Raw genomic sequence first — 13,605 nt, 5'->3', positions numbered from 1 at the left:
AGCGTATTACGCCAACTTTAACTTGTTCAAGTCCCCAATTTGTTCACTATGTATATTAGGGCGGGTCGATTTAAAAATCGCTCATTGCTCTGTGAAAATCGTATTCTAGGGACCAAAATAAGAAACTTTGCCGAAGGAACCATATCTCTAAAACGAATTCTGATGTCTCCCAAAGTGGTTCTGATGGTCAATGAAATATTGTTGGTTGGTGGCATAAAGTAAATTTGAGCTGTCATTGCCTTCATATTAAGCATGCAATCAAAATATTTGGAAAAACTTCAAGATCAGATGATTAGATGATCAGTTCATGCGCAGTCAAGCTGGGTTTACCATTTATTCTCCATTGCAGTGGAAACCTTTCATTCAGAACCTTGGGAACTATTGAGAACTTTATCTGTAAGTGTGAGGGCTTAACAGCCAGACGCTTAAGGTCGACAGCCCGGGACAGTGCCCCAATGTAAGTCCCATCAAGCTTCTCCGTTACATCAGCAACTCTATTCGGCTTTAGATACCTTCTGCCCGTTGGAGGTCTCAAAATGGTAGAGGTTCTTTAGTGCGTCTTATTGAGTATTGACCGTTTGATCTACCTCGTTGACTGTTTTTAATGCCCAAACTTTTTTTATGGAGAAAATACATAAGTCCATTAGGAGAAAAAGTATCTAAAATGATTGAAATTTGTATGAAAAGCTTTTTAATTGGTTGATTTTTTTTAACTTTAATTTGTGTGGCTCATTTCGCAATTCTACATTTTTGAACGCATTCTGTGCATGAAGAAATATTTGGAATAATTGCTTTGCGAAATGGAAGAATTTGCTAAGATTTTTTCTGCAAAGAAAATTCTGAAATTTCCAAGGCGAATCTATTAAAGGTGGTATCGGCAAATCAGCTGATTTGTTTTTCTTTTTTCTTTCGCCATGTTCATGTGGCTGTCAGCCCAGAATGAATCAAGGCGAATTCAGTTTTTTGCTTTCTACGTTTCTAATAATTTGCTTTGACAATTACACGTACAAAGTATTGTTGTTGGTCTACCACCTTTAATGAATGCACCTTGGAAATTGCTGTTTAATTTCGATACCTCATTGTGAAAAAATATTTTAAAAAATTTATTGATTTAAGTTTCAAAGATGTAAATTTTCGATTCTATACCGTACCGCATTTTTATCTTATCAGCTCTCTTTATATCTTTTTTACAGCGCAACACTTCTACTTGTGCCACTCCTAGGACTACAATACATTTTGACACCATTTCGGCCAAAAAACAATCATCCTTGGGAACAGACTTACGAAATTATTTCAGCATTTACCGCCTCATTTCAGGTAAGTGCTTAATACCAAAAGTAGATTACACAGCAGTGCTTAAAATCGATCAGACTTCATTTTTTGCTTTGCATGCCATTAAATTGAGTCTTTATTCACTCAATTTCGCCCGGTTTCAAGAGAAATGTTTGAAGTGGCATAAGTAAGCATATGTGTACACGTATGTATGTATAAGTATGTGTGCGAACAGTAGGTATGTAAATAATTGGCAACTCACTTCGTGTGGATTTTTCTCTACTACAATTGACAACTCAATTCCTTGCACTTCCTTTCCTCTTGTCTTGTGTACTCCTAGTTTGCAGCAATTACTCCAACGAGATAGTCACCCGCACACTAGAATTTCAAAATCAGACAGGAACATATGCAAGCTTTTGTTTTTGTTTGCATGTATATCAAAATTAGACAGGAATATTGTGTAGGTGTAGAATAAGCGACAGCTGCCAAGTGCAATAATGGGCCATGGAAATGCGTTTAAGGCTGAGCACATGGCGAAGGCAGTTGAAATTAATTTATCTCGAAGTGTAACCGAGGGGAATTTGATCAGTTAACAATAACTGATTCAGCCCAAATAGACAAATAGACTGATGAGGCAAGTCATTTAACACCATGTAAGGCATGTTGTCCAACAATAAATTTTCTAATCTAAGCGATTAAAACAGAACAAATAGTTTCGCACATGAAAGCACAAAGCTCAGGCAGTATTAAATGATTAGTAAACGATGATTAGATATCAAATTGAAAGGCTGTGATATGTCAAGTTTCAAGTTAAGTTTGTAAGTGAAACTAATTTGTTATTAAACGTTTCCGAAATTATTGTAAAGGGTGGTTAAATTTCAAGGGCTGATGTTGAATGTAAACCACACCAAAACGTCACCACTTTTTCAGCATTTCATTTGACATTTTTCAGTCCCAGACCAACCCAATTTGAACCATGGAAAAATGCATAATCGAGCAATGCGTTAAAGTTATTCAGGCTTATTATGAAAACGGGCGTTCAAATCAAAATGCATATCGCGCACTTCGTGTTTCAGGCAGTTACTGTGAATAGTGTTCGCTATCGTGAGATGATAATGAACTTTTTACGGCCCGAATTGGAAGATATGGATGTGGACAATATGTGGTTTCAACCGGATGGTTCCACTTGTCACACAGCTAACGAAACAATGGCTCTTTTGCGCGAAAAATTTAATGGCCGAATAATCTCATGTCGCAGCATTGTCAATTGGCCGCCAAGATCATGTGATTTGACACCGTTGGACTTCTTTCTATGGGATTACGAGTATTTGAAAGAAAAGGTGTACGTCAATAAGCCAGCAACAATTCAAGAGCTAAAGGATGAGATAATTCGGCACATTTACGGCATAGAACCCCAATTATGCCTCAGCGTTATCGAAAATCTCGACCTTCGGATGGAGGTGTGCCGTCGAAGCCGCGGCAGCCATTTGGCCAATATTTTATTCTATACATAATTGAGCTACACTAATATTATCACGATGAACAGAAATGACAATAGTTTCCAAAAAAATTGTATTTTATTCAAAATCAACACCGGCCCTTAAAACTTAACCACCGTTCATATCTTTTTATGGATTCGAAGCTCTTACGAAAAGTTACTATCAATTTTTGTTTTGCCAGTACTGCAGTCAGTGGGTAATCAATTCTTGACATACAATAGGTTTCCAGATTTAAGTCAGTCAGCACATAATTCATAAATTAGAAAAAAACGGGTTTCCCTGCATTTGCATTAAAATAAATAAAAATCAAGTTGGTAGTAGCTAATAGCGGAATTGGGAAACCTTTAGTTTATTCTAGTCCATTGCAGTAAGCAAAAATTTTAAGGATTTTAAACTTCGCGATAGCAAAGCACTTATGCTAATGAAATATATAAATCAAACAGCCGGAATTTTCCCACAGTGGGAACAGGCGGAATTTTCCCACAGTGGGAACAAAGATTCCCTTCTTGCCCACCCTGGCATTGAAGTCGCCAAGCACGATTTTTATGTCGTGGCGGAGGCAGCGCTCATAGGAACGTTCCAGGCGCTCCTAGAAGAAATTTTTGGTTATATCGTCCTTCTCTTCCATCGGGGCGTGGGCGCAAATAAGCGAGATGTTAAAAAAACGGGATTATTGCGAGACTCTCGCGCACCGGAGTGAACGCCAGTACTTGGCGACGAAGTCTCTCTCCCACAATAAAGCCGACACGCTCCTTTACATGACAGTAAAGTAGTAGACGTCGCAAGGTACTATGGTTTTCTTGCCTTCCTCCATCTATCGCATTTCTTGAATGGCAGTGATGTCAGCCTTTACTCTCACGAGGACATCAGCCAGTCGGGGCAGAGGCACCTTCCCCATTAAGGGAGCGCACATTCCAGGTGCATGCCTTCAAACCACAGTCTTTAGTTCGTTTGCAGGGGTCGTCATCAGTAAAGGTAGTTCTCATCCGAGGCTTTTTTAATCTTTTCATTGGGGTGGATTTTTAAGTGGCGGGTTCCAAACCCAGCACACAACCAGCTATACTGGAATGCTTCGTCTTCTCATGTTAGCTCACTACTGAACGGATGTTCGGAAGCTAGCCAGAGGATACGCGGGCTAGTCCCGGGAGTTGTTAGCTGCTTGAGCCATATGCAGAAGAATCGTCGTGGCCACTCCCAAGTGAATGGCGATCAGTAACTATCCCCACTTGCGTGGACATCTACATATGGAACCATCATCCATATAAATATTTTACTAAATGTAATGAAACTATTCTTTTTTATTATTTCTTATATTTTGTTTTCTGTTTTTTGTAAGAAAAGGTCAATTAAGAATAGCAACAGTGGGACGTATGATCCGCCACAAAGGCTAGCACATCAACATTTTGACGAGAGCTATGCAAAATGTCGCGAATTTGTTAAATAGAAAAATTCCTCATAATTTTACGACAAAAATTAAAAAAAAAAAAACTTCTAAATTGCACTAAATACTAGAAGAATTCAATAAGATATGTCTTTTTTTTCTTCTTAATTGCCGCGATAAACGCTTACGCGATTTTGGCCGAGTATAACAAAGCATGCCAGTCGTTTCTTTCTCGTGCTAAGCGGGTCCAGCTGGATCGAAGTGACGCCTCATCGGTTGTTATCATCGTCCATGCTTCTGTGCCATATGTTAGGACGGTCATGATGAGAACCTTGTGGTGTGTTGGTTTTTTTCGTCGAGAGAGGACTTTACTACTCAATTGCCTACTTAGTCCAAAGTAGCACTTGTTGGCAAGAGAGATACTCAGTTGGATTTCACGGCTGATATTGTTAAAACTTTCATTGTATGTTAGGTGAGACTCAGGGCTTTCCAACCTTGTACAATTTTTGACAATCGGTTGGAAATTGGATGTAAAACAATCACAAAATGCAAGAAAAAAGCCTCTCTGACTCGAAGTTTACTGAACATTTTTTTGCCGTAAAAGTCCCACAAGTCCCTCAATTTTGCTTCGTCTTACGAAAGCTTTCTCGATGATAAAAATATTTACATTTTTTGCGCAGTTTGCTTCCCACAAGCGCCCACTATGAGGCAACCTCTGTATATCGCAGTGGGGATGGCGTCTGAGGCACTCACAAATACATTTTAAGGTGCTTTAGATTATTACAACTTGTATATAAATAAAAAGATATATCTTTACGGCTTAGATTGAAATTCAAAAGCTGATTATTTATTCATTTATTTAATAATCCAAAAATGTATAATAATATTCCTTACAGACTATGAAAAACAAATTAATGCAGATTAATGCTAAAGACTTAAATTAAAAATAAATTAAACCATTATAATTTAATATAATTTCATTTTAATGTAAAAAATGAAAAGTTTCTTAAAGTTTAAAAGGAAATATTAAAAAAAAACTAAAAAAAAAAACAATTTATTTAGTAACACTTTTAAGTAGTACTTTGTGGCAGAAAAATCTACGTCATATGATTTAAAACTGAATTAAATTCTCTCAAAGTGCTAGAAATCGAAGAATTGGAAGCATAATTAGTTCTAACCAGAAAAAAATATCATTTCGTAAGCTTCGCTGAGGAATATACAAATAAATTTTCTCAGGTACCGAAAACTTAAGTGAGGCAGTTACTACGATATTCAATGTCTTTCCACCAAAAATTAAAGCTGTACTGTTTGCTTATAAAACTGGTGATACGAGGCGTATAAGTAATATTTATATTTAAAATTACTCAGCAGTTTTCACCGCAAAAATTTTGTTATCCTGTGTGCGCCCTGTGTATGTGTGCGCGTGTTGGTATGAACAAACGAGTTGGCAAACATTTATTTTACTCTGCTTTCTAATTTTCAGTTGACTATGCGAAATTGAGATGTTTACTTGTTCTGCATGAGTCCACACAGCCTCTCACGCCAATCTCAGTGTTCAACAGCAGAATGTTAACATTTAACATACTCGTACTCAGGCGGTAATTAAGAATAAAGCAAAGCATGTCTATTTACTCACATGTATTCAAGTGCGTACGTGTGTTTATGCACAGAAGCGTAAATGTGTACTAGCGCATGCATTCGTATGTATTATTTATTATGTTTAACATGTTCGTGCATGTACTCTGCAGTCAAAGCTATTGGTTCTGAACTAGCTAGCTAAAAGCTGGCCTGGCAGCTCAAGTAAAGAGTTCACATGCTTTGTTCTTTTTTCCAATATATAGGTATATATATCTATATATATATATCACCTTGATCCTGAAGTTACCGGAACAACCGTCAGGTGACGCCCTAAGTTGACTTATTTGAGGCCTGTTTTTTTGGTAAATTACCACATCTGGGACTAACATTTCTACCAAAATTCTATCTTGAATAAATCTATCTCTGCACGTAAAGAAACCTGAGAAATTTTGGTAAAGTATTCCGGTAACGATACTCTAAAAAGAACAACTGTTTACGAGTGGCATGAACTTTTCAGAAGAGTTCGTGATTCCAACAAGGATTACCAACTGAGTCAGGATCAACGAGTAAGTGGAGAGTTCCGAATGAACCAAGACGACAAACCACGCCGCTTTCAGCCGAAAAAGAAAGCGATGCTCACGGTTCTTATAGATTGCAAGGGCATTGTACACTACGAATTTTTGCTAGAAGGCCAGACAGATAATGAGGACTATTATTTGAGGGTTATGAGACGTTTGCGTAAAGCAATACGCCAAAGAGAAAGTATTAGTGGGAAAAAATCCCGTGGATTTTTCACTATGATAATGCATCGTCGTACAGTGCCATCATTACCGTTGAATTTTTTTCGAAGAACGAAGCGAATACGATTCAAGAGCCATCGAATATACCTGATATGGCTCCACGCGTTTTGTTTTTTTTTGTTTGTTTCGGCTACAGCGGCCGAAACTGATTTTTTTAATATAGCAAAGACTTACGAAATGTCAATTTTCATCTGATGCATCAGTGTTATACCAGCTAGCGAAGTACATAGGAAATTTCTGATGACTAGTTTATAATGGACAATAGAGAAATAACGCCATCAACATTTATACTCATCTAATCCGCAACTCGTGGAACTTTGAAAAAATAGAAGAACATTTACTTTGCATACACCTCACATTGGTCATTTTACAACTGGCACCATTCCAGTCACTCTTAACACAGTTCATGAACTAAAATTTTTGCTTACTGGTTTGATGATTCGCTGCAAGGTATGTACCATACATACGCATATACTCTCTATTCTCCAGTTTGAAAATGAATTTTAGGAAATTAAAAGAAAATATTCAAAGAAAAGTTCAGTGAGTAAAAATGGATCTGGGAGTAGAAAGAGCAGCTCGAAGTTTAAAAAATATTAATTTATCAGTTAGTTCACGTGCCTTGAAAGTTAAAAGCAACTACATACCATTTAAATGCAGTTTTTTTTTGAAAAATAAAAAATTAACTCCAACAAAAATCAGAAATATAAGCAAAATATAACAAAAGGTATACATATCTCACCTAAATTACTCACAGTGGTTGTTAACTTTGATGGCAATTTTAGTCTCTGCTTAATTTGCTTTATTTTGCCATCTGACACTTTGGATAGGAACTGATATTTTTTTAGTGCCTTAAGCGAGACCACTAATGAATTGATGTATTTCAATAGCATAAAAAAAATGCATACTTGTCTATAAAGAGGCAAAGAGAAAAGTAGAAATAAATAGAAGTTGCAACAAGGGCGCCTAGAGCATACTCGCATGTGCCAAATTATTGCCTCACATTGAGCATCATGATAATCACTGATTAATTTTGCTATCCTTCTGAATGATAAATGATATTTAGCTTGCGGCATTTTCTTTTTTTTATTTCTTTTTATGTTGTTGATTCGGTTGCATATTCGAATTTTGTGTAGATTAAGTAAGAATGGCACAACAAGTTAATGAATCTGTTGATAAGAATGCGTGATCATACTAATTTTAGTGAATCAGGAGCCCGTTTAAGCTGGCCTCACCTATAAACATCATATTTTATAGAATAAGCCGATTTTTTTTTTAATGGAAACGCTAAGTAATTATTTGTGGCAAATTAATGAGTTTATGCGCATTCTGTTTACACGCCCGTCTCGCACGCGGCTTCAAGTTATCCTTATTAAGAATGTTGCCTACGATAGTAGTTAATTGCTTTCTGTCGATACCTGACGCTGCCTTTTCATCGCCAAATGCAGTTTCGCGAATAAATAGCAAAGCGATTTCATGCAAAGCGATCAAAGAACGAGTATTTTGCATGCTGTCGTAAATTCTTCTGAAAATCGGTTTACTCGTATATAGACTTGGGTATAATAACAAGAAGTAAACTGAAAAAAAATTTCAAAGGAAAATGCAATAATCAAAAATAAGATATTTTCGGTTCTTTTTAACAATTCTAATTTCAAATTAAATTAATACCATCTAATTTTTGGAAAGAAGTTGTGAAAAAATTGATTTTTTAGTCGCAATTTTTTTGCAAAAAAAATTATTTTTGTTACTTTCGGAAAAAATTCTATCTATAATATAAAAGTGAATCGCAAAATCTGTTGGTAAGCGCATAACTCAACAACGCATAGACCAATCTTAACAATTCTTTTTTTAAAATGTTCCTTGAAGTCCAAGGATGGTTTGTACGGCGAGAAAAATTCGAATAATTTCCGGGAAACCCTTAAAACAGCCCTTTTCTTTTTCCCATACAAGTATTGCGTGTTCGCGTTGGAGGATCTAATGCGTTCACAAAAAAGCGATAATATCGTGAACCCGACCAAATTGAAAAGTCAAAAAATGTAAGAGCTATAGATTTGATTGGCCTCGTAATATTCTTTCTTTTGTTTTAGTTTCATGTTGTTCATGTATGTTGCCTGTTCCCACGTTGGAAAACCATCAGATTTGTTTGTATATTCACCAGGTAATAAAACAAAAAACATTTTATATCATAAAGCACTACAATAAAAACAAAACAGATTTTTGTTAATAATTATGATTCACTTGATTTACAATAAAGCGTTTACTGAAAATACTTATATACATTTTATTTCATTATTCTTTATTATATCGGTTATTAACTCTTTGTTAATAATAATAAATAATTAATTATCTCTATGTTTTGTCATTGAAGCACCCACTTTGTAAATATTTGTCACCTTTCGGTGACTATTTTTCAATCAGGTTTGAGCCTTAAGCTCCCCTCTTAGTTGGAAGCCCTCTGGCAAACATCACAGTCGGGGGTTTAGTGGGTCCCAAAAGGGTGGCCAAAGTTCGTGGAGGCGAAGCTACTTAGGTCGCCCGAGCTGACTCTTTTCTTTAATTCTCCAGAACAGAACCGTCACCATGATGATAGGGCGGTGTGTGAGGGTCAACAGAGTAAAAACGTCTTAAGGTCGAAGTATAAACTGTCACATTCACAATGTATTTGACAGAGCGAAGTCTGGCGGGTCCGCTAGTTCAAAATATAAACATAAAAAAAATATTAAAAAAAAATTTAGAAAAAAAACAAAACACTTTCTTATCTTCTCTTAATAAGATGAAATAAACTAAAAAAAATTTCAAAGAAACGTAAAATAATTTTGAGATTTTTTCAATGTGAAAAATTAAAATATTTTAAATATATTATTTCCCATCTTATTTTTATATAAAATATAAAATATTTTAACTTTTATTTTTATAAAAAAATATTTTTAATTTTATTTTTAATTTTAAAAACAAAAAAACTGTGGAAATTAAGTTTGGAGAAAATTAAATTTTTTCGTTCATCATTTTTTGAAAGAAAAATACTTTCTTATTATTTTTTCGAAAAGCTGTATTAAAAATATAAATATTAATAATTTCTTTTAGAAAAACATACTTTCTTGTCAATTTCGTAAAATACCCTTCAGATTTTTTTCTTAATTGTTTTTCATTACTACTGAGTAATCCCTGAAAGTTGTATAGCGTTTTCAGGTTTTTGTTTTTTTAATTTTATTATAAAAGATACTTAAAAAAATTTTATTTCAGTAACCCATGTTTCTTTTTTTTCTAGTTTTCAGAATAAAATATACTTATAAAAAAAATTTTTTTTGAAATAGATTTATTTTTGCTCAATTTTTTTTTTGAAAAAAATACTTCTGGCCACAATTTTTCTACTTTTTCGACTTGAGCTTCCAGGTAGCTTCCTAAAATTTAATTTTCTATCGACTTATGGATATAACCTTTTAAAAAGGATCCTCGAAGAGGACGAAAAAAGGCCAGACCCGGGTGCCCAACTGAAGGTTTTAAAAAGGTGTCCAACGGAGGGCTAAGAAATATTTAAAAAAGTTTTTTTTTTTAAAGTTTTTAGAAAAAAAAACTTTTAAAGGAAACATTTTTTTTTTGCTCAATATTTTTTTGAACGAAAGTACTTTCTTTTCAGTTTTGAAAAATATTCCCCTGAGTTCTTTTTCTTAATTTTTTGAGTAAATGCTAAGACTATACTCAGTAATCCCTGAAGTTTTCATAGCGTTTTTTCTTTTGATTTTAATTTTTAGAATAAAACATACTTAGACAAATGCTTTATCACAATTAAAAGAAAAAGAAATTATTTATGTATCATTTTTGTAAAAAACGTAGATTTAAAAAAATTTTTTTTTAATAATTGAGACTATGCTCAGTGAGTTTCATAGTGCTTTTTTTTTAAATGTTTCAGAATAAAATATATGGTTTTGTTTTAATTTTTGGAATTTAACACGTTCCCGCCGGCGCTGTTATTCATGGTCTTCGCCCACAGACGGCAACGTTTACATCTTTTCGCTCTATCGGAAGCGATTGCAGGTTATATAAAACGAAATTTTTTCATAAGGGTAGTCGTTTATGGCTTCTCATCTCATAGGTACCGTCTAATAAAGTACCATTGGTGGTACACGCCGTCCCATGAAGCAATCTTGTGCGGGCCACCGCTGGTACGCGCCGCCCCATGAAGCAGACTTGTGCGAGCCACCGGTGGTACGCGCCGGCGTGAACGTGTTAATATACTTAAACTTAGGGTTAAATATACTACAAAAAATGTTGTTGTTCAAAATTAAAAAAAAAACATACCTTCTTATCATTTTGGTAAAACACTTAAAAGTTTTTTTTCAAATATTTCTTTCCCATGAATAGCTGAGACTATACTCAGTAATCCCTAAATGTTTCATGGTGGTTTCCCTTAACTTTTCAAGTTATAATTTCTTCTCCTTTTTACCACTTCCCATAAGGATAAGCTTTCATCCGCCACACTTAGATTCACCGCAGATTTTCGGAGAAAAAAGAGAAATGTTTATGTTCACACAATCTCATTGATGCTGATATCAGTATCTTTTAAGGATATAATTATTTTTTGTTCTCTTTTGTCTAACCTGTTCGCACGTGGCATTTTGATCTGCCTCTAAAGCTTTACTCTACAGCAGAAGCTGCTTGTTTGCCTTTTTTATATTCTTATATTCTTCTTAGAAAACATAAAACATTAAAACTGGTTGTAATAAATCCACTTCCCCATATTCCATTTCATACATATAACAAAGCTGTGTGACGGGTTAGCGACCTTTCGAGGCTATAAATATAAAGAAATTTTTGCTGCTTATTAAATATTTATTAAACACTTGATATTCAAGGTCGAAACCTTTTGCATTAGCATTCAGTCTTATATATATTTTTTGCGAATCAGAAAATTAATTTGTTTGATTTACTTTGTATTTTTGTTTTCATTATTTTTTCCTTAAAATTTAACCTTATTTTAGTAATCCTTTTGCTGATTCGTGAAGTATGACCGAGGTAAAAACGAAAATAAATAAATTGCCTCGAATGCCTTGAAGCGACCAATGCATACACAAGTATGGAAAAACCAGTTAATAAGCTTTTGTACAAAGCAAAGTAGGAAATATACCATAGACGCTCGTAAAGACCAACACAATAAAATCGCAAGGAGCCAGTGCAATGAGCACAAAACCTGAAAAAGGATCTAATTTTGTTTTGTATTAAGGTATAAAAAGCAAAACAAAAAAAAAACGAATATAAGAGGGATAATAACTTGAATTGCAGGCAGCTGGGAAAAGTAATTATAATGAACTAATTGATGTTTTATACTCCCATTTTTTTCTCTTTATTTTTCTTTATAATTATGGAAAATGTTCGGAAAATATGGAAAGTACACATAAAACTTGAAACGAGGTAAATTAGATTTTTTTTTCAGCCTTCTGAAGAGGCAAAGAAATTTTAAAACACACAATTCTTAAATCTACTCGCATGTGCCAAACAATTCAAAAACTAAAGAAGTTGCGCAAAGTTGCGTTCATCACTGCAAAGAAGTAATCTTCCTGGCAAAAGCTGAAAGCTGAAGATAAATGGTAGCGACTGCAAAGGCCAGAATACTAATCTCAAAAAGCTGTGGATACACTTGCCGACGCGATATAACAAAGTGCACAACTACAGAGATAAGGATAAGAGAACAAAGGGCTGAAAGTGTGTAAATGCAATATGCGCGTGTTCCAGTAGCCACATTAAATGAAAATGTGCATGTTAATACTCTCTGTACACACTGTGTAAACACACTCTTCCCCAAAAGTCAAAGTACGAGTCAGTCCAAGTGTTCGCCACTTAAAATTATATATTTCTTTAACAACCAGAAAATAATATTATGACTAGTAGTCGTACATTTTAGTAAAGACGACAAATTCTTCTTGGAAACTCGCTACTTACGTCCCACAAAAGGTTGTGTACTGCCACAGTTTAGTCCAACTACTACTTATTCTAATTATTTACATAATTTTTTTATTCTCTATTTTATTATTTCCAGTCTGTAATTATTGTTGGCTTCAGCGGTGTTTAGTTATAATTTTACTAACGTAAGCTGGATTTCTATAATTGTATTAATATTAAAATACGATTAAGATCTGTGAGCGTTTTGCGCTTTAATCATGTTGGCTCAAGTTCCATTCACCGTAAAAAAAATACCAATATAAAGGGTGGTTAAGTTTCAAGGGCCGGTGTTGATTTTAAATAAAATATAATTTTTTTAAAGAAATGATTGTCATTTCTCTTTATTATGATAATATTGGCATGGTTCAATTAAGTATAGGACAAAATATTGGCCAAATGGCTGACACGGCCTCGGCGGCACACCTCCAAAGACCACCAAATGCAAATATGGCTAGATTTATTAGAAAAAATATACGAATTAAAAAAATAGAAACTAAAATTATTGGAAATAAAAGAAGAAAGGAAAAAGGAAGAAAATTTAGCAAAAAAACGGCAAAGAAAAAATGGAAATGAAACAAAAGCAAAATGGAAATGAAACTAAAAAAATTGGTTTAGAATTAAATACTTTTGTTCGTATGCATTGTCTACTCATAAATTATACTCAGTTTCGTGGCAAATTGCGCTTGTTAACAATGGAGTGACGGGATAAGAAAAATCGCTTTGCAGTCATTGAATTACCTAAGTGTGGTAAAAATGCAGGAGACATTTACGAATTGCTGAAAAAACTTAATATTTCGAGGATGTTTGTGTATCGCACGATTAATCGTTTTTCCCAAACCTCTGAAGTGACAGAATGAAAAAGAAGTGATCGTCCTCGCGTGGTTCGAACCAGTACGGCCATAAAGGCCGTTCGAGAAAGAATTCGCAGAAATCTCCTTAGAAAGTAGAAAATCATGTCAAGGGAAATGAAGGCCTTCCGTCGCTCAACTGGTCATCTTTTAGTAACACACTTGAAGAAAATTAAACTCGATAGAGGCAAGCAGCTTCTTCGGTGGGATGCAGTCAACGGCCAGGAGGATGTCTTAGAAGGCGTGGTGAAGCATTTGAGCAGTGCTCTCTTCGATGGAGAGCGTTGGATCTT

At 34.6% G+C, this 13,605-nt stretch overlaps 1 protein-coding gene across 1 annotated transcript in view; it reads left to right on the top strand.

The window, feature by feature from the left end:
* LOC129245922 (calcitonin gene-related peptide type 1 receptor) overlaps positions 1–13,605 on the top strand; it is an 83,943-nt gene that overhangs the window by 48,344 nt on the left and 21,994 nt on the right. The window contains 1 exon segment of the mRNA XM_054884366.1: positions 1,194–1,317. Within this exon segment, the coding sequence (XP_054740341.1) occupies positions 1,194–1,317 (124 nt within the window).

Source organism: Anastrepha obliqua, chromosome 4 (assembly GCF_027943255.1).
Source record: "Anastrepha obliqua isolate idAnaObli1 chromosome 4, idAnaObli1_1.0, whole genome shotgun sequence".
NCBI classification, from domain to species: Eukaryota; Metazoa; Arthropoda; class Insecta; order Diptera; family Tephritidae; genus Anastrepha; species Anastrepha obliqua.
This window is presented reverse-complemented; position numbering and strand designations above follow the sequence as displayed.